The 22092-nt window shown below is 45.4% G+C and overlaps 1 protein-coding gene across 2 annotated transcripts in view; it reads left to right on the plus strand.

Annotated features, from left to right (window-relative positions):
- LOC137528553 (synaptonemal complex central element protein 1-like) overlaps positions 1 to 19837 on the plus strand; it is a 44900-nt gene extending 25063 nt beyond the window's left edge. For both annotated transcript variants that reach the window (XM_068249886.1, XM_068249887.1), the window contains 3 exons: positions 6686 to 6803; positions 14942 to 15031; positions 19602 to 19837. In XM_068249886.1, the coding sequence (XP_068105987.1) occupies positions 6686 to 6803; positions 14942 to 15031; positions 19602 to 19716 (323 nt within the window). In that variant the 3' untranslated portion in view covers positions 19717 to 19837. The remainder of the gene's footprint in view (positions 1 to 6685; positions 6804 to 14941; positions 15032 to 19601) is intronic.
- The last annotated feature ends 2255 nt before the right edge of the window (positions 19838 to 22092 follow it).

Below are 22092 nucleotides of genomic sequence, written 5' to 3' on the forward strand. Positions count from 1 at the left end.
AGCTGCCCCCAGGATAGATTAGGTAGGTGCCCCCCAGTATAGGTTAGATTAGGTAGCTGCCCCCCAGGATTAGGTTAGATTAGGTAGGTGCCCCCCAGGATAGATTAGGTAGCTGCCCCCAGGATAGATTAGGTAGGTGCCCCCCAGTATAGGTTAGATTAGGTAGCTGCCCCCCAGGATTAGGTTAGATTAGGTAGGTGCCCCCCAGGATAGATTAGGTAGCTGCCCCCAGGATAGATTAGGTAGGTGCCCCCCAGTATAGGTTAGATTAGGTAGCTGCCCCCCAGGATTAGGTTAGATTAGGTAGGTGCCCCCCAGGATAGATTAGGTAGCTGCCCCCAGGATAGATTAGGTAGCTGCCCCCCAGGATAGATTAGGTAGCTGCCCCCCAGGATAGATTAGGTAGCTGCCTGTCCCCATAATGGAGGGGGGGCCGCAGCCGCGGGGAGGGCAGCCCGACCTCTCCCTCCCTTCCTCTCCCCGGGGCCCCCCCTCAGATGCAGAGTAAGCGGCTAACGGAAGCGCTATAGGCAGAACTCACCTCCGTCCCTGGTTCCAATCGCCGCTGATCTCCTCTCTGGCTGGCTCTGCATAGATGCTTACACACGCAGCTTCCTGTTTAGCCGGAAGCTGCGTGTGTAAGCATCTATGCAGAGCCAGCCAGAGAGGAGATCAGCGGCGAGTGGAACGCAGGGAGGTGAGTTCTGCCTATAGCGCTTCCGTTAGCCGCTTACTCTGCATCTGAGGGGGGGGGCCCGGGGAGAGGAAGGGAGGAAGAGGTCGGGCTGCCCTCCCCGCGGCTGCGGCTCCCTCCTACCAGCGCGAACGGGCGCATGGCCCTGCAAACGGAGATGGGCCCCCCGGGCCCCTCCCCCGCCTCCTCAGGAGCCGGGCCCGGTCGCCAAGGCGACCGCTGCGACCACGGGCCCTACGCCCTTGTATACAGCCCAGCCTCTGTTGCTATCCCAAACCCCCCTAAGGTCCCCCTGCACTCTGCAATCCCCCATAAATCACAGCCACGCTGCTGACAAACAGCTTGTCAGAGCTGGCTGTGTTTATCTCTATAGTGTCATTCTGCTGCTCTCCCCGCCTCCTGCAGAACTCCAGTCCCCGCCTGCATCCCTTCCATCCCTGCTGATTGGAGGGAAGGGACGGGGGCAGGGACCGGAGCTATGCAGGAGGCGGGGGAGCAGCTGAGACTGACACTACAGATGTAAACAGCCTCACAGCATGGCTGTGATTTATGAGGGATTGCAGAGTGCAGGGGGACCTTAGTGGGGTTTGGGATAGCAACAGAGGCTGGGCTGTATAGGCAGATCCAGCCTCTGTATGCAGATAACATTCTTTAAACACACCTCGGGTTCTCTTTAAGAGGGAGGTTAGGGTTAAGGTGCCCACTAAGGATACAATCTTTTTAGTACAGCTTTACCTTATCTATGTAATATGAGGCAATGCTTCAGATATCCATTCAAAGTATATTCATTCAGTTTACCCTTCTGTGTACTTCATAGATTTGGCAAGACAAAAAAAAAATGTATCATTAGTGGGCACCTTTAGGTATTAGGAAGGGGAACTACTGTCACGAAAATCTTAACATTTAAAATATATGCAAACACATACAAATAAGAAGTACATTTCTCCCAGAATAAAATGAGCCATAGATTACTTGTCTCCTATGCTGCTGTCACTTACAGTAGGTAGTAGAAATCTGACATTACCGACAGGTTTTGGGCTAGTCCATCTCTTCATGGGGGATTCTCAGCATGGGCTTTATTCTTTATAAAGACACTCCCTGAAAAAGATTTATACAAAGATGCTGGCGAGCTTCTCTGCTCACTGCACACTTGTTTGGCAGTTGGGTAGAGCAATTGCCATTCACTAGGTGCTTTTGAAAATAAAGAAAACCCTGAGAACCCCCATGAGGAGATGGACTAGCCCAAAACCTGTCAGTTCTGTCAGATTCCTACTACCCACTGTAAGTGACAGCAACATTGAAAAGTAATGTATGGCTCATTTTACTCTGGAAGAAACATTCTTCTTATATGTACAGTGGGATGCGAAAGTTTGGGCAACCTTGTTATTCATCATGATTTTTTAGTATAAATCGTTGGTTGTTACGATAAAAAAAAGTCAGTTAAATATATTATATACGAGACACACACAGTGATATTTGAGAAGTGAAATGAAGTTTATTGGATTTACAGAATACAATTAGGCAGGTGGATAAATTTGGGCACTGTTGTCATTTTATTGATTCCAAAACCTTTAGAACTATTTATTGGAACTCAAATTGGCTTGGTAAGCTCAGTGACCCCTGGCCTACATACACAGGTGAATCCACTTATGAGAAAGAGTATTTAAGGGGGTCAATTGTAAAGTTTCCCTCCTCTTTTCATTTTCTCTGAAGAGTAGCAACATGGGGGTCTCAAAACAACTCTCAAATGATCTGAAGACAAAGATTGTTCCCCATCATGGTTTAGGGGAATGATACAGAAAGCTGTCTCAGAGATTGCAGCCACCTGTTTCCACAGGTAGGAACATCTTGAGGAAATGGAAGACTACAGGCTCAGTTCAAGTTAAGGCTTGAAGTGGCAGACCAAGAAAAATCTCAGATAGACAGAAGCGAAGAATGGTGAGAACAGTCAGTCAACCCACAGACCAGCACCAAAGACCTACAACATCATCTTGCTGCAGATGGAGTCATTGTGCATCGTTCAACCATTCGGCACACTTTACACAAGGAGTTGGTGTATGCGAGAGTGATGCAGAAGAAGCCTTTTCTCCACCAACAGCACAAACAGAGCCGCTTGAGGTATGCTAAAGCCCATTTGGACAAGCCAGCTTCATTTTGGAATAAGGTCCTGTGGACTGATGAAACTAAAATTGAGTAATTTGGGCATAACAAGGGGCATTATGCATGGAGGAAAAAGAACACAGCATTCCAAGAGAAACACCTGCTACCTACAGTAAAATATGGTGGTGGTTCCATCATGCTGTGGGGCTGTGTGGCCAGTGCTGGGACTTGGAATCTTGTCACAGTTGAGTGACGCATGGATTCCACTCAGTATCAGCAAATTCTGGAGACCAATGTCCAGGAATCAGTGGCAAAGCTGAAGCTGCGCCAGGGATGGATCTTTCAACAAGATATTTTTTATCTTAACAACCAACGGATTATACAGGAAAATCATGACGATTAACAAGGTTGCCCAAACTTTTGCATCCCACTGTATATATTTATATATATTTTAAATTTCTTGATTTTCGCAACAGTGGTCCTTTAAGGAAGAGGTTAGGGAAGGATTTGACCTTGTAGGGGGAAGTTACCGTTAGGCATTGGGAATGGGGTTAATATCATAGAGTTTAATATTAGGTATCAAGTAGAAGATAACCTTAGTTCATGAAGTAATGCTTAAAGAGTAACTGTCAGGCTGCAAAAGCTAATGTAAACCTCTATTCTCCTGTGTTAAACAGTTTAGAAGAAAGCCAAAAAGGAAAGTTAAAAATCTCTCTTACCTTGATGTGTGCTGAACAGCAAGGCTCTGTATTCCCAAGAGCCTAAGGAGGCCGGCAGGACGCATAACAGATACTGCAAAGCATTCTGGGGCTGCCTCTTCTCCCCACTGTACTACCTTGGGTCATCCCCTTCATTTCCCTATCCCGCCCTAAGGCTGCTTTCACAGTGAGACGTTACAGCAGCCTAATTCACAGCACTGAAAAATCACAGGGCACATGTTCCGTTAGAGTACACTGCATGAGTCCGCTATTGTTCCTAGCCACATGGCTAATTAATATTCACTGCACAGTAGTGTTGTCCGATCATGAACTATTAGGATCTTTTTTGTGAGTCGAATCATCAGGAAGCAGGCAGGACATGACGACACATTTGGCTTCATAGGAGACAGACAAACATGGAACTTGCCATGAGCTGTCAGGAGCATCATTCTCTGCAAATACTATATAAAAATTCTGTGAAGTACAAACGTGGACAGTGAAATGCATATGTAATGTAAGTACAGCCAATATTTAGCTACTGATATATGTGTTTTTTTTCTTTGAGACCCTATACCTAACAGCTCCTCTTTAAGGGAAGGGGCTTTCAGTAACGGTGATCAGATACTACTAGCTGAGATTTCTGAGGAACAGAGGATTGTAGCCAGGAGCCTACACTAGTGCCAAATTCAACTGCACCAATTATACGTATATACTAGCGTTGAGCTCAAATTGTGCATACTCATAATTTGAATATTTAAATTCGCAATTACGATGCAAAATTGTAATGTGAAATTTACGGCAAATTTGTAATTCATTTCATGCGTAAACGTAATTATGTTCTGCAATTTTGAAATGACTTGTAATTACGCAAAAATGCTAAATTTGCTTCTCTGGGAGCAAGTCAATTTTTTTTTAAAAAAAGACCTAGTAGTTTTTGAGAAAATAGATTTTAACCTCTTTGGCGGTAATCCCGAGCTAGGGTCGGGGAGGAAAACTGCAGCTAAGAGTGTTAATCCCGACCTGTGCTTGGGGTAGCCGCCGGAGGCTGTGTGCAGAGTATAGCGGGCAGCAGGCATTTCTACATACCTTCCGGTGGGATCCCGAAGTCGGCCACTATTCTTCTTCCTCTCCTTAGGGTCTCTGCTTCCTGCTGGTGAGATTGCCGGCTGTCGTCATGACGACAGCCAGCGATTTCACTTTAGAGTTGCAGCGCCACCCGGAGGATGGAGGCCTAACTACAGCGCTGGAGCCAGGGAGGTGATTGCAGAACTGCTGCAGATCTCCCTGGCAGCATGATTTTTTTAGGGTCTGAAAGGGTGCAAAACAATTGCACCGCTTTTAGACCATAAAATCCGGAAAGAATCATAACGCCAAGGAGGTTAAATAATTCTCAGAAAAAATATGTTTTTTTTGAACGCACTAAAATTACATTGTGCTGTGGTACACTTTACCCTCCCTGGCGGTAATCCCGAGCTGAGCTCGGGCTACCTGCTGGAGGCTTAAAGTGAACCTAAAGTCAAGGTAAAAAAATGAGATTCACTCACCTGGGGCTTCCCTCGCAGCTACGCTCCGATGGTCCAGGAGGCTGCAATAGCAGCATAGGGGGCGATATACAGGCTGGGAACGCGAAGAATCACTCGCGTTCTTATGCCTGTCGGCCGGTGACGGCCAAACCGGAAGTGTTTGCCGGCGGGTCCTGAAGCATCGGAGCGGAGCTGCGAGGGCACTGATCGGCTGTAGGGGGCTGAGGGAAGCCCCATGTGAGTAAATCTAATTTTTTTACCTTGACTTTAGGTTCACTTTAATGGAAGTGAATGGAGAGCAGCTGGAGCTTTTACTCACCTCCTGGGTGATCCAGATGTCCTTAGCCGTTCTATTTCCTGTCCTCGGAGGCTCTGAGTCACTCTGGTGAGATTGCCGTCATTGAGCTCACCAAAGTGTTACAGCGCCACCCGTAGGATGGAGGTAAAATTGCAGCGCTGGAGCCCAGGGAGGTGAGTGAGTGCTGGGGCTGCTGGCTTCCTTGCAGCATGGTTGTTTCCTGATTTTAGGGTCTGAAATGTTCAGAAAAGACCCTAAAATCAGGAAATAATCATACTGCCAGGGAGGTTAATATATACCGAGTTCCGAATACACGTTTTATGAAAACAGATAGTCCCTATCATTTATTCCCTCCTCCCAAGCGTCTTTATCCCCTTGTCACCGATGTAGATTGGTACAGCCAGAATTCGGGTGCCTGGACGGCGTGGTGCTCCACACCCTGAGCTATACCAGCTCGCATGGTCCATGATGGGGGGGGGGGCTCTGGAAGGGAGGGGCAGCGAAGCCCTTTTCCATACCATGACAAGAGGCACTTTCCCACCTCCGGTGCCCAGAAGGAAATGGGGGCCCTAAGGGGGGTTCATGATGGAATCTGGGGTTCCCCTTTACTATGCCCGCTCACTGGTTGTCTAGAACAAGCATGCAGCCAGCAACACCTGATATACATTCTTGTTTTGGTCATTGATTCTGAAAGTATTTGAGGCACAGCTTCAGAACATCAGCCAGGAAAGTGGCATTTAAAAAAAAAAAAGTCATTAACCTCCCCGGCGTTCTATTGAGATCGCCAGGGAGGCTGCGGGAGGGTTTTTTTTTAATTAAAAAAAAACTATTTCATGCAGCCAACTGAAAGTTGGCTGCATGAAAGCCCACTAGAGGGCGCTCCGGAGGCGTTCTTCCGATCGCCTCCGGCGCCCAGAACAAACAAGGAAGGCCGCAATGAGCAGCCTTCCTTGTTTGGCTTTCCTCGTCGCCAAGGCGACGAGCGGAGTGACGTCATGGACGTCAGCCGACGTCCTGACGTCAGCCGCCTCCGATCCAGCCCTTAGCGCTGGCCGGAACTGATTGGTCCGGCTGCGCAGGGCTCGGGCGGCTGGGGGGACCCTCTTTCGCCGCTGCTCGCGGCGGATCGCCACAGAGCGGCGGCGATCAGGCAGCACACGCGGCTGGCAAAGTGCCGGCTGCGTGTGCTGCTTTTTATTTGAAGCAAATCAGCCCAGCAGGGCCTGAGCGGCAGCCTCCGGCGGTGATGGACGAGCTGAGCTCGTCCATACCGCTCAGGAGGTTAATGGCGGCTTCAATATTCCTTTCATTCAGGTCACTTTTAATGAAATACATACTGTAATTCAATTATTCTCTCTCTCTTTATGTACAGAAAAGGAGAAGCAGCGTATGCTGAAGGAAGTGGAGGAAAAGGAGACTGAACTGATACAACAAGGTGTCTTGACTCCAGAAAATGTCTTTCTGCGCAGCATGGAAGCTGCATGTGCCATGTAAGTATTCCCAACCAATGTTACACATTAATGGGGTGTATTTGCAAACCTGCCTCCTACAGCCAAGAAACCAGTGAAAGTAAAAAGCCCACCCACAATTTTTTTTTCTCCCTCCTCCCCTCACTAACACTAAGGAGAGCCCCCTAGACCAGTGATGGCTAACCTTGGCACTCCAGCTGTGCTGGAACTACAAGTCCCATGGGACATTGCAATACTCTGACAGTTCTAAGCATAACTCGGGAGGCAGAGGCATGATGGGATTTGTAGTTTTGTCACAGCTGGAGTGCCAAGGCTAGCCATCACTGCCCTAGACCCTCACTATAGCTTCTTGAGGACTGTTGCACCTCCATGTTGGTCCCGCCTCTTGTACTGTAGTGATAGTAAGTGAGGAAAAAAACTGTCCTAAAAATTTCTAGTGCCTTTCCACACTATTCATACATTTCTGAAATGAGTGTTGAAGAGAAAAGCTTGACACTAGATGTGGCAGGGAGGGTCGGGATCGCAGGTGATAGGAAGACACGTGCTGCTCACAATCTTGTGACAATATGAGGAAGAAAGGAGAAAAGAGGCACTGTGCCTTTACACACCTTTTATTCGATAATCAGAGAGAATCCGCAACACCGGCAGACAGAATCAAGTGTGCTAGGACTCAAGTTATAAATATGTATTGGAGGAGAAAAAGAAAGCCCTCATAACAAGCACCACTTGAAAAAATACAAAATGCTTTATTTCACAATTTAGATAAGGTAGAGTGACCATATTTTTGTGGGTCCAACCTGGGACGGGGAGGGGGGCGTGGGGGGGGGGGGCGGCGCGCACGCGCCGCGTCGAAAAGTGGGGAGGACTGAGCGCGCAGCGGCGAAGACTGGGGGGGGGTTGCGCCGCGCCGAAAAAATGGGCGTGGCCATGACATTGTATGGGCGGAGCTAACGTAATGATGTAACAGCGAGGCATAAGAAAGCAGTGTTTACGCCATGATGTGGACAAACGAGACTTTGCATCATGGGTGTGCAGAAACTGTGTGATGCTAATAGTATACCGTAACCACAAAGCAGCAAACATAGCCATCTATGACCATTAAATAATAAATGTAGTAACAGTTACCCCGGACACCAGAAAATAAACGCAATAGGCAACATGTCAGCACAAAATAACCGCAATGCGGGCAACATGTCAGTACAAAATAAACGCAATGCGGGCAACATGTCGGTACAAAATAAACGCAATGCGGGCAACATGTCGGTACAAAATAAATGCAATGCGGGCAAACATTTCACCAGAAAAGAAACGCACTGCGGGCAAACATTTCGCTAGAAAAGAAACGCACTGCGGGCAAACATTTCGCTAGAAAAGAAACAATGCGGGCAAACATTTCACCAGAAAAGAAACGCACTGCGGGCAAACATTTCGCTAGAAAAGAAACAATGCGGGCAAACATTTCACCAGAAAAGAAACGCAATGCGGGCAAACATTTTGCTAGAAAAGAAACGCACTGCGGGCAAACATTTCGCTAGAAAAGAAACAATGCGGGCAAACATTTCACCAGAAAAGAAACGCACTGCGGGCAAACATTTCGCTAGAAAAGAAACGCACTGCGGGCAAACATTTCGCTAGAAAAGAAACGATGCGGGCAAACATTTCACCAGAAAAGAAACGCACTGCGGGCAAACATTTCGCTAGAAAAGAAACGCACTGCGGGCAAACATTTCGCTAGAAAAGAAACAATGCGGGCAAACATTTCACCAGAAAAGAAACGCAATGCGGGCAAACATTTCGCTAGAAAAGAAACAATGCGGGCAAACATTTCACCAGAAAAGAAACAATGCGGGCAAACATTTCGCTAGAAAAGAAACAATGCGGGCAAACATTTCGCCAGAAAAGAAACGCAATGCGGGCAAACATTTCGCTAGAAAAGAAACAATGCGGGCAAACATTTCACCTGGAAAAGAAACCTAATGCGGGCAAACATTTCACCTGGAAAAGAAAGCAATGATTTACTCACCTGGCAGAAGTGTCCGGCCTCTGGCGCGCTGCTCCGTCCCGGGACCGTCTTGTTCCTCCTGCTCTTCTCTCCCGCGCTGACAGGGCTACGGCAAGATGGCGCCCGAAGCCCTGTACTGGAGACACAAATAGGTCTCCAGTACAGGGCTTCGGCAGCCATCTTGCCGTAGCCCTGCTCGCCTGCCGGTGTCGGAAACAGACACCGGAAGAGGAGGCTGGAGCGGGGCTGCAGGCAATGAACTGGCACGGCGTCTATAGACGCCGCTGCCAGTTCATTGAGGAGAGAGTGGCCAGAGTCCCGAGGCCGGGACGTCCCGCTGCTGAAAGCGGGACGTTTCCCGGGACCTCATTAAGCCTGGGACAGCGGACCCCGAATCCGGGACGTGTCCCGGGCAATCCGGGACGTCTGGTCACTCTAGATAAGGGTAATTGAAGACATAATGGCCTCAATTCACTAAACTTATCTCCTGTCTTTAATAACTCTTCTAGAGTTGTTACCATGGTGATAAGGCATGTAGTATTCAGGAAACATTTTACCTCAGGCAAGCCTAAAGTTAACTCTTCTGTCTTTAAATTAACTCTCCAATCCTTAAAATAACTCCAGAGTTAAAGACAGGCTGTTAATTAGCTGCATGTGAAAATAACTACAAAGGAGGTAAATTAACTACAGAGGAGGTAAATTAACTACAGAGGAGGTAAATTAACTACAGAGGAGGTAACTTAAGGAATGAAGAGGTAAGATAACTCTCTCACTGTGTGGAGGTAAGTTTTCTCTTGCCTTATTATCTCTAGCATGATCTTAGTGAATTGAGGCCAATGAGATTCAACATGAAATTTAAAATCAATTAAAATATACGGCAAAGACCATTCCCTGTAGCAAAACAATCATGAATGCATATAATGATATATAAATAAATCTAGCATCTGAAGAGTAAATCACAATACATCTGATGATAAATAGAGTCAAAAACCAGCATGATGGGCATCTATCAAAGAGCCCACCAATACTTGAACCCGGGTTCAGTATAAATAGGTGAAGGAAGGGAGGTATACCCCAAAGTGCAAAATTACCTGTGCAAACAATGCTATAACTAGTAATATATAATGTGACAAAAATCTGCAGAGCAAATAGACTAGTAGTGACTGGAGCAGCCTATAGAATGGGTGCATGCAAAGAGAAATGGTGAAAAGCTGTGAAAAGGAGAACAATACTTATCCCCAGGTAAGGACTGGATGGATCAGATGCTAGAAGCAGGGAAGAGTCGGTACCCCTAAGGACTATCCCACATGTTCTGCGGGCGTCACCCTGCTTTGAAGGAGAGAGGACACCGCAGGTTGTGCACGCCAAGACGGCGTTTAAATACTGAAGAGAGAGGGTGTATGTGCATAGACGCCCGCTGCGCGTCACCCGGAAGTGACGTCATAGCGGGCAGGAAATGTGGGAGACAAGTCAGGAGGAAGCAGAAACCACGCTGGAGCGCAGCTGCGAACCAGGAAGCCGCAAGGTGAGTAGTGCGCAGGCCTGAGAGGCAAAGGCAATAGGATACCCCACAGAGGAAAGCCACAAAGGACCAGAAGAGCAGAATCCCAAATAGGAGGACGGAAAAAAACACAGAGGTGCATACATATCAGTCAAACTGATAGATAATAAAGTTGAATAAGAGATTGTTATTCTTACATCCTATCATATATATAGAGCACAATGTAGGAATATTAAACTATCTATAAACAACATTTGAACATCATTATACACATAACTTTGCGCATCCTTTATACAAGCACATCACATAAGGACCATACTTAAAGGGACAAGGTCCATAACGTCCATAAGGCTTGTACATCCCAGGGGTAGAGACATGTATCAGAGTTCCATAAAGGGGGAGCACAAATGACTCTCAACGACCGCAAACCGACTCACAACGGCCGCGGAATGGGGTCCAAGTCCAGAATGTTCCAAAGACCAAGTTCAAATCCACTGAGAGTCCAAAGGGGTCCATTAAAGAGGAAGTCCATATTTAAAGGAAGTCCACATCATATGGATCATGACATAGAATACAATCTGCATAAAAAGAATACAGTCACCGTTAGTGAATATTCATATAACCATGGGCATCATATAAACCACAGAACAGGCAGGTCTCATTATCCCAAATAGCCCGACCAGTCAATCTCTTCATTGATGCCCAGGGGAGCCATACTACCCAATTGATAGATCCATCTAGCTTCTTGTTTTAATAGATTCTTGACTATATCACCACCTCTTAACCCTAATCTGATCTGTGCAATACCAATAATACGTAAGCCCATGGGTAAACCCCCATGGGAGTACAGAAAGTGAGACGCTACAGATGTAAGGGCCTGGCCATTTGCTGCATCACGTGCGACCAACCTGATCTTAGAAAGATGTTGTTGTATCCTGGTCTTAAGCATATTTTTTGTTTGTCCTACATAGATCTTATTGCAAGGACATAGTAGTGCATAAACAATTCCCCTACTTTTACAATTAACATAGCCACTTAATCTAAATTCTTTAGTTCCTGTAACATTGCAAACAGTCTGCTGAGGCCGCATGTACTGACAGATATTGCACTCCCCACATGGGTAGCTACCTTTGAGGGGGCCTCTACATCTTTTCTTCCCTTCAATGAAGTGGCTCGAACACAGTTTATCTTTGAGGCTTGGACACCTTTTCGCTGTAATGGAAGCTTGGGGTGTAATAAATCTGGCAATCGTGGTGTCTGAAAGCAAAGCTGGCCAAGATTTATTGAGAATGCGGTATATGTCCCTCCACTGGTTGTTATAGGTAGTACGCAAAGTTATGTGTATAATGATGTTCAAATGTTGTTTATAGATAGTTTAATATTCCTACATTGTGCTCTATATACAGTGGTGTGAAAAACTATTTGCCCCCTTCCTGATTTCTTATTCTTTTGCATGTTTGTCACACTTAAATGTTTCTGCTCATCAAAAACCGTTAACTATTAGTCAAAGATAACATAACTGAACACAAAATGCAGTTTTAAATGATGGTTTTTATTATTTAGTGAGAAAAAAAACTCCAAATCTACATGGCCCTGTGTGAAAAAGTGATTGCCCCCCTTGTGAAAAAATAACTTAACTGTGGTTTATCACACCTGCATACAATTTCTGTAGCCACCCCCAGGCCTGATTACTGCCACACCTGTTTCAATCAAGAACTCACTTAAATATGAGCTATCTGACACAGAGAAGTAGACCAAAAGCACCTCAAAAGCTAGACATCATGCCAAGATCCAAAGAAATTCAGGAACAAATGAAAACAAAAGTACTGTAATTGAGATCTATCAGTCTGGTAAAGGTTATAAAGCCATTTCTAAAGCTTTGGGATTCCAGCGAACCACAGTGAGAGCCATTATCCACAAATGGCAAAAACATTGAACAGTGATAAACCTTCCCAGGAGTGGCCGGCCGACCAAAATTACTCCAAGAGCGCAGACAAAACTCATCCGAGAGGCCACAAAAGACCCCAGGACAACATCTAAAGAACTGCAGGCCTCACTTGCCTCAATTGAGGTCAGTGTTCATGACTCCACCATAAGAAAGAGACTGGGCAAAAACGGCCTGCATGGCAGATATCCAAGGCGCAAACCACTTTTAAGCAAAAAGAACATTAAGGCTCGTCTCAATTTTGCTAAAAAAACATCTCCATGATTGCAAAGACTTCTGGCAAAATACCTTGTGGACCGACGAGACAAAAGTTGAACTTTTTGGAAGGTGCGTGTCCCGTTACATCTGGCGTAGAAGTAACACAGCATTTCAGCAAAAGAACATCATACCAACAGTAAAATATGGTGGTGGTAGTGTGATGGTCTGGGGTTGTTTTGCTGCTTCAGGACCTGGAAGACTTGCTGTGATAGATGGAACCATGAATTCTACTGTCCACCAAAAAATCCTGAAGGAGAATGTCCGGCCACCTTTTCGTCAACTCAAGCTGAAGCGATTTTGGGTGCTGCAGCAGGACAATGACCCATAACACACCAGCAAATCCACCTCTGAATGGCTGAAGAAAAACAAAATGAAGACTTTGGAGTGGCCTAGTCAAATTCCTGACCTGAATCCTATTGAGATGTTGTGGCATGACCTTAAAAAGACTTCATGCTAGAAAACCCTCAAATAAAGCTGAATTACAACAATTCTGCAAAGATGAGTGGGCCAAAATTCCTCCAGAGCACTGTAAAAGACTTGTTGCAAGTTATCGCAAATGCTTGATTGCAGTTATTGCTGCTAAGGGTGGCCCAAACAGTTATTAGGTTCAGGGGGCAATTTCTTTTTCACACAGGGCCATGTAGATTTTGAGTTTTTTTTCTCACTAAATAATAAACACCATCATTTAAAACTGCATTTTGTGTTCAGTTATGTTATCTTTGACTAATAGTTAACGTTTTTTGATGAGCAGAAACATTTCAGTGTGACAAACATGCAAAAGAATAAGAAATCAGGAAGGGGGCAAATAGTTTTTCACACCACTGTATATGATAGGATGTAAGAATAACAATCTCTTATTCAACTTTATTATCTATCAGTTTGACTGATATGTATGCACCTCTGTGGTTTTTTCCGTCCTCCTATTTGGGATTCTGCTCTTCTGGTCCTTTGTGGCTTTCCTCTGTGGGGTATCCTATTCCCTTTGCCTCTCAGGCCTGCGCACTACTCACCTTGCGGCTTCCTGGTTCGCCGCTGCGCTCCAGCGTGGTTTCTGCTTCCTCCTGACTTGTCTCCGACATTTCCTGCCCGCGATGACGTCACTTCCGGGTGACGCGCAGCGGGCGTCTATGCACATACACCCTCTCTCTTCAGTATTTAAACGCCGTCTTGGCGTGCACAACCTGCGGTGTCCTCTCTCCTTCAAAGCAGGGTGACGCCCGCAGAACATGTGGGATAGTCCTTAGGGGTACCGACTCTTCCCTGCTTCTAGCATCTGATCCATCCAGTCCTTACCTGGGGATAAGTATTGTTCTCCTTTTCACAGCTTTTCACCATTTCTCTTTGCATGCACCCATTCTATAGGCTGCTCCAGTCACTACTAGTTTATTTACTCTGCAGATTTTTGTCACATTATATATTACTAGTTATAGCATTGTTTGCACAGGTAATTTTGCACTTTGGGGTATACCCCCCTTCCTTCACCTATTTATACTGAACCCGGGTTCAAGTATTGGTGGGCTCTTTGATAGATGCCCATCATGCTGGTTTTTGACTCTATTTATCATCAGGTGTATTGTGATTTACTCTTCAGATGCTAGATTTATTTATATATCATTATATGCATTCATGATTGTTTTGCTACAGGGAATGGACTTTGCCGTATATTTTAATTGATTTTAAACTTCATGTTGAATCTCATTATGTCTTCAATTACCTTTATCTAAATTGTGAAATAAAGCATTTTTTATTTTTTCAAGTGGTGCTTGTTATGAGGGCTTTCTTTTTCTCCTCCAATACACCTTTTATTCGATCCAAACTGATAAACACATACAGCGGGTAACAGTGGGGGTTAGGTCATAGCCTGATAGCCATTTCGCGCACTAACGCGCCATCAGAGGCCTGTAAAGGCACAGTGCCTCTTTTCCCCTTTCTTCCTCAATTTCTGAAATGAGCTTTTAAGCACTTTAGATTTTAGGACTTGAAACTCCATGCCCGACCATTACAGCATAATGCATCTACTGGTGTGAAGTGCAGCCCATGAAAGTATATAAACTTTGCATTCACAGAAAGGACTGAACCTGAGCGCTGATCTTATTATTAATTTATTATACAACAAACATAGACACTGGTACAAAAAATACAGAATTGGCAATTACAGTAATGTAATAGTGGCCGCGGTAGTGATGCATTGCGGTCGCGCTACAAGTATAGTGCGCAGCACTGAGAACGGTTGTGCGTATCAGGAGCACACGCTATGCTGCCAGGACCGCACATAGCATGTGCTCGCAGGTTTATCCGGTGCTGCTTGAGCGCGGTAGCTTTAGAGAATCTACCCATGGTCACTAATGTCATTTCAGCAGGGCCTCCTATTACACAAATGCTTTTGTTGTTGTTAGTGTTAGACCAGAGTTCTCAATCTGTCTGTTTTATCTTTATTCTCTCTGGTTGTGCAGAACGCTGTGTGAGGAAGACAACGCTGTGATCCAGTCTATGCTGGAGGCAGCAACCGCGGATCACACAGAACAGCTGGACAAATACAACAGGTGAAAGTCACACATTTTTAATCCAAAGGTTACCTGAAGTGGGATAAAAAGTGTGTAAAAAACATGTACCCGGTGGAGCCTCCTCAAAGTTAGTTTAGAAGTTTAAGCTCTTTAGATTTGGATTTTGTGGACAGGATGTTTAGAAGGAACGTCCTGTCCCTGGTCTGGGACACTCCATGTTTTTAACCACTTCAGTACCAGCAGCCTCTGCCCCCTTAAGGACCAGAGGCTGCTGGTACAGTAAAACGCCGCTTCCTGACGAATCAGTGCAAAAATCTGCCGCTCCTGCCGTTCTGTGCCGGTCAGGAGCCGCTTTCATTGGCTCCTGACCCAGTCAATCACTGTAAGCCAATGGGATTGACTTACAGTGATGACAGGGCCAGGAGCCAATGAAAACGGCTCCTGACCTGCTCACAGAGCTCTGCCCTCATAGAGATGGCAGGGCAAGCGAATTACGGCGGGCACAGAGCAGCAGATCGGAAGTAACGGTGGGGACGCGTGATCAATGTGACGTAAAGTCTACGTCCAGTCAGGGCTGCAGCACCACCTCCTGGACATAGATTTGTACTGCGTCGGTCCAGGAAAGGTTAATATGGAGAAAGGCGGTCTTGGGAACAGGAAATAACGTGACAGGGTCCTAATCATTTCCCTCTCTTCAAAATATAGGTTTTCTTTATTTCTGTTTGTACCCCCATTAGAAATAATTAGGGTACGTTTCCACTGCTGCGATTGCCACCCGATTCTCCACACACAAATTCGGATGCGATTTTTCTGGCCATTGAACTCAATAGGCTGCATGCGAATTCTCATGCAGGGAAAAATCTGCCGACATGCAGCATAAACTCACGTGCATGGCACGACTAGAGGAGTCTGATCAGAGAGAGATTGATCTGTTGGTGGCCCATATTATTATTATTATTTACTGGATTTATATAGCGCCAACATATTACGCAGTGATTGTCAATTCAGACAATGATAACAGGGGTGACAGCACAATACAGGTAATAGACAGTAGATAGAATACAGGTAATAAGCAATAAGATACACAACACAAAACAGGTAGTTCTGTGAACTTTATAACAACGTATAGCCAACAATATGATAAAGTTATAGGGGTTATTAAGCGATATATCCCAGTTCTATATGCTGATGATAAATTACAACAAGTACTTGAGCCAGGTTGCAGGTTTGCATACAAAAAGGCCCCATCCTTGGCGTCCACCCTTTCCCCCAGTCTTTTCCAATCCTCTACTGCACCTGTGCGGTCCACATGGTTATCTACTGTTGGGTCGTACAGGTGTGGTTTCTGCTCTTGCAATTATTGTGTTTGCCATCATCCCTCGCGTGATGTCTTTTCCGTTGCTAATCAGAGAACGTTTACTTTACGACAATTTATCAATTGTAATACGAAATCTGTCATTTATGTGGACACATGCACAATTTGCAGCCTACAATATGTGGGCTGCACTACACGCTGTTTAAGACAAAGAATTTCAGAACCTTATAATGGGGCCTCGTGGAAGACAGATAATATTAGCAATGTGGCGAGACATTTCAGGGAGAAGCATGATGGCAACATGAGGGGTTTTACATTTCAAGGGATTGAGAAGGTAACTGTTTCATTTAGACGAGGTGATGCATACAAAAAATTGCAAACAAGAGAAACATTTTGGATTTTGCAGATGGGTACCAGGGAACCAAATGGGCTGAACGCTAGGTGGGATATTAATTTTATATATTGATATCGTTTTAATCGTTTTGTATTTTTGTACTTCTGTAATTTTAGTTTTTGCAAGTTTGCAATTTCTATGTACATAATTTACAAATGTAATATGTTTTTGATGGTGGACATATTTCTGCAGGCTTTAGTCCTGCACCTTTAAATCCAAATTGAGGCTTTGCCTTCATTGATTTAAGAGCATACGCCCTTTATGGGCGGTCCTAGCAGTATATATGTTCCACCAAGATGTCAGTTTGTTTAAGCTACGGTATGAGTAAGGATATGATCTGAAATATATCAGCTGTTTTACTGTATTTGTGAGTTGGATTCAAATAAAAACCCTTGGACTTTACCTGCGGGTGTGCGGATTTCATCTTCACTGTGTTCCTGATTTGCCGTTTGGCTTCCAGCACCCTGCACAGGTATCAGAGGTAGAGCGGTTTTCCTTCCTACAACAAAATAGGTAGTAATACAAATGCCAGATCATACACTGGAGTGGTAGTGCTAATAATACAAGTTCACATATTCTGGGCCATAGCCAGCAGGCCGATCCCCGATCGATTTCAGCATGAAATCTCTTAGGAATCAGCCTTGTGACGCCACCTCTGCTGCGGTCCTCCTAAATGTATGCATCACACACCTGAAACCAGCATGCAGCTAATCCTGTCAGATTTGTCACAAACATCTGATCTGCATGCTTGTTCAGGGTCTGTGGCTTAACCTCCCTGCCGTTATAAAAAAATGCTGCGCACGGCAGGGAGGGTGTTTTTTCGCATTATTTTTTTTTTTTTAGCATGTAGCTAGCCTAGCGCTAGCTACATGCTTCCCCCCTCCCTGCGGCGTCCCCCCGAATGCGCCGATCGCCGCCGGCGCATATACCCATCCGGAAATCCCGTTCTGAACGGGATTTCCAGGAGGGCTTCCCCCGTCGCCATGGCGACGGGCGCGATGACGTCATCGACGTCGTGACGTCAGAGGGAGTCCCGAACCACCCCTCGACGCTGCCTGGCACTGATTGGCCAGGCAGCGCACGGGTCTCGGGGGGGGGGACACCCTCTGTCGCGGCGGGTTGCGGCGAATCGGCGGGGAGCGGCGGCGATCGTAAGTTACACGCAGCTAGCAAAGTGCTAGCTGCGTGTAACAAAAAAAAAATTATGCAAATCGGCCCAGCAGGGCCTGAGGAATCCTCCGCGGCAGGTTACCCCGAGCTGAGCTCGGGATAACCGGCAGGGAGGTTAAAGTAATAGAGTCAGAGGATCAGCAGGTCAGCCAGGAAGTGTGCAGTTTAACCTTTAGCCGACCACTCCACGCCAATTGGCGTGCACGCGGCAGCAGTCCCAGGGCCGCTCCACGCAGATTGGCGTGAACAACCTTCTATGAGGCTAGCAGGAGTTTGCGTGCATATCTCCGCTTGGAAGGCGGAGCCTTCAGTCTCCCAGCGGTGATCGCCGGTTCTCTCTCCGTTTTTGTGTGCAAAGTAGCCTGTGTAGAGGGAATCTGTTTTTGTGTTGCCTTTCATTGCCTACGCAGGTATCTGGGATCTGTGAAAATGTTGCAAATCCAGACTCTCCATTCAGTTTTTCAAACCGGATCCCCCGGATCAGTTTTTTAAAGTGTGTGAAGAAGGCAGCTATTTTTAACATTGGTTTCAGTGGCTCCGGTTTGGGACCTGGCTGAAAAACGGAGCCACAGATACATTTTTTAAACAAATGTGAACCGACCCTAACCAAGGATTGAACTTCATTCCAATCAGTGGCTGATAACCCATTTTCCATGAGAAATCCTTACCTTTTCTCAAATAGATCATCAATATGTCATGACCAGTTTGCTGTCTATGAACCTCGTTGCATTGTGGGAAATACCAGCTTTTTCCAACTGCCAAGCAAGCAGTATCTCCGTGTTTAGAACTCACAGTAACGAACATTCCGCAGAGATCACCTGGCATAACTTAGGATGTCACCAACAATACATTTCAGAATTTTATTCAGAGAGAGGAATGACTACACACCACACTGCACAAGTGCAAGCATGAGCAATAGCATGAAGAAACAAAAATCAGTGCACGAGCGGCCCTGTGCAACTGCGCAGACGCGGACTATCCGTGTGTAGTGATGAGCACAAATTTCGCGTAGATGTAATTTTGCATCGTAATTTGATATTACAATGCAAAATCGTAATGTGAAATTTCTGGAAAATCATAATTGTTTCGGCTGTAATTGTAATCATTCATAATTTTGCATTACATTTTTGCGTAATTTTGTGCCGAATTTATCGGTTAATAGCAAAGCCCCCTTACATGCTATTGCCACCAAAGCTGCTACATATGTTAAGGAGAATAGTGGGTACAAGTCAGAACAGTCATTTTTCAAAAACACTCGTTTTTGAGAAAATCGATTTTAAAAATGCAAAGGAAAAATGTTTTTTTTTTAAATGTCATTCTTCTGAGTTTAAAAAAACATTTCTCTTTGCATTTTTAAAACTGCTAAAGTCGGCACGAAATGACACAAACATTTACTTGAAATTACGAATGATTATATGAAATCGATTGAATTTACAAATCATAATTACGTATAGGCGTAATTGCCAAAAGTTATGCAAAATTTAGCGTAATTGTAATTAACTGGTTATGATCATCACTATTCGTGTGCCTGCGCAGTGCAACGACGCTTGTACACAACTTGCTCTCAGCTCTTCCTGTCCAGTAAGCTTGTACCTATTCAGTAAGGAGTCCGTGGGCAAGACTCCCTAACACTGTTACTGTCTACTGAGCCCTAGTGGCTGCAGCTCAAGCGCTTTAAGTCCGCCAGGAGAAAAGTACAATATAAATGTTATTTGTCTTGTCTTTGACAGGCTGAAGGCAGAGTTGGAAGAGGAAGAAAAGAAGCTATCCCAGATGCAGGCAGCTTATTCTGGTGACGGTCACCATAGGACCCCCCACTTTGGGTGGTCCCCACTGAATAAATAGAACGTGAAGAATCCACTCTTCGTTAGATGACTATTCTGCAATTATTTCCTTGCTAAGTAAAGAAGTTGTTTTGTTGCCTGTTGCTGCTTTGTTCTAGTTGAATAAAGATTTATATGCAGTATCTCTCCGTACTGATTCTTCTGCCGGAAAACATGTCACAGAAGAGTAGCATGTCAAGCACAATTTATTAGTATTATACTTTCGTTTACAAACAGCCTGTTAACCGTGATCGGCGACTAGCAGGCTCTCCGTGAACCGGCAGGGAATGATCGCGCATGCGCACGGTTGTTCCCTGGGAAACCACAGCTCCAGGACTTGGCGCCAATTGGCATTAGGTGGTCCTGGAGCTGCGGTCGTTAGGTAGTTAAAGGGACCCTGAGCAGAGGGGTAAATTGATAATCTGGATGTACCTGGGGCTTCCTCCAGCCTCCCATAGCCCGCAAGGTCCCTGGCGTCCTCTTGGTCCCTTCCGTGGTCCTGCTGGTGGCTTTTTTAACAATAGATCTTTTTTTAACAATAGATGTGGCGCTGGTAATCTGGCGCATCATCTCACCGGTCACCATAAGCCTCCTACGCATGTGTCTTTAGAGAACCGTGCATGCGCAGGAGGCTTACAGCGACCAACGTGATTGCACACGTGGGACCATGGAATACACCAAGAGGACGCCGGGGGACCTCACGGGCTATGGGGGGCTGGAGGAAGTCCCAGGTAAGTCCAGATTTTCAATTATCCCCTCTACTCTGGGACCCTTTAATGACACAATCTTACCACTTCTACGTTATATGGAGGGACTACCTAAAGTATCCATTCATAGTATATACACTCAGTTTACCATTCTACTACATAGCTTTGGTAAGATTGTACGTAAATTGTATTATTTATTGGGCACCTTCAGGCCACATTTACACTGGGGCACTAACATTTCACTATCGATCAGCAAAGCAATGTGTACAATGTATCCCTATAGGATCATTTACGGCAGCAATAAATTGCAAATGCGCTGCATGTAGCATTTTTGGAGCGATAGGGATGCAGTTCTTATTCCCCGAATGGGAATTGGAAAGCATAATCACAGAAAAACTGCAATGCAATGTTTTGCATTTTGGCTATTTTGCAGTCTAGTGTGAAAAGCGCCTAAAAGCTTCAGGGCTCGTTTCCACTGTTGCGGTGCGGAATCGCCTGGATTCCACCGCAGAAGAAATCGCATGCGGCTGCGTTTCCGCATGCGGATTTAGCCGCGATTTCGCATGGCAAGGAGCCAGGTGAATTTAACCATGTCACTGCCTGAGTAAAGCTCCATAGCAAACCATGCGAAATCGCACGCGAAATCGCGGGGAAATCCGCATGCGATTTCCCTATTAAATGCATTAGCGGCTATTCGCCCACGCGAAATCTGACGGCTCTGTCGTGCAGATTTTCCCCGCACACCGAAACGCACCCGCACAAGTGGAAACAATCCCATCCACTTGTATTGCCTATGCGAATCCGCATGCACTGCCCGCATGCGGATTCGCTATAGTGGAAACGAGCCCTTACTAAGCTGCAGTATTCTGCACTGAGGTAAAGACAAGGAGTACAGGCAGTAAAATATACAGAAGCATTTACACTTAATCAGTTGGTGTTTCTTTTTTCCTCTTCTCCATAGCAGTGCATTATGAAAAATCTTTCAATTAAAACACGTCTAGAGTTTGATTCACTAAACTGTAGTATGACAAATAGCACGCCTTATCAGAGATAGCAAGCCTTATCAGAGTAGCATAGCGAGCGCTACGAATGTATGCATGCTAATTGGCAATGGCACTCACCCTGCCCTGAGCCCCTGCGGGTTTCATAGCGCTCGCTATACTACTCTGATAAGGCGTGTTAACTTTCATAAGGTGTGTTATTTTTGATAAAGTGTGCTATTCGTCATAGCACGGTTTAATGAATCAACCCCATAGTGTGAACTGGACCATTGGGAAACATGGGCATTACTTTGAAAATCAGTTGTCCTTTCAGTTATAACAGAGAGCAACTGATTAAAGGGGCACTATGGTGAACAATTGTAAAATTTATAATATGTGCAAACATAGATAAATAAGAAGTACCTTTTTTTCCAGAGTAAAATGAGCCATAAATTACTTTTCTCCTATGTTGCTGTCAATGAAATCTGACAGAAGCGGCAGGTTTTGGACTAGTCCATCTCTTCATGGGGGATTCTCAGAGATTTATTTTCAAAATCACTTAGTGAATGGCAGTTGCTCCATCCAACTGCCAAACAACTGTGTAGCGAGCAGGGAAGCTGGACAGCATCATTGTTTAAATCCTTTTTAGGGAATAGCTTTATAAAGAATAAAAGCCTTGCTGAGAATCCCCTATAAAGAGCTGGACTAGTC

Source organism: Hyperolius riggenbachi, chromosome 8, assembly GCF_040937935.1.
Source record: "Hyperolius riggenbachi isolate aHypRig1 chromosome 8, aHypRig1.pri, whole genome shotgun sequence".
NCBI classification, from domain to species: domain Eukaryota; kingdom Metazoa; phylum Chordata; class Amphibia; order Anura; family Hyperoliidae; genus Hyperolius; species Hyperolius riggenbachi.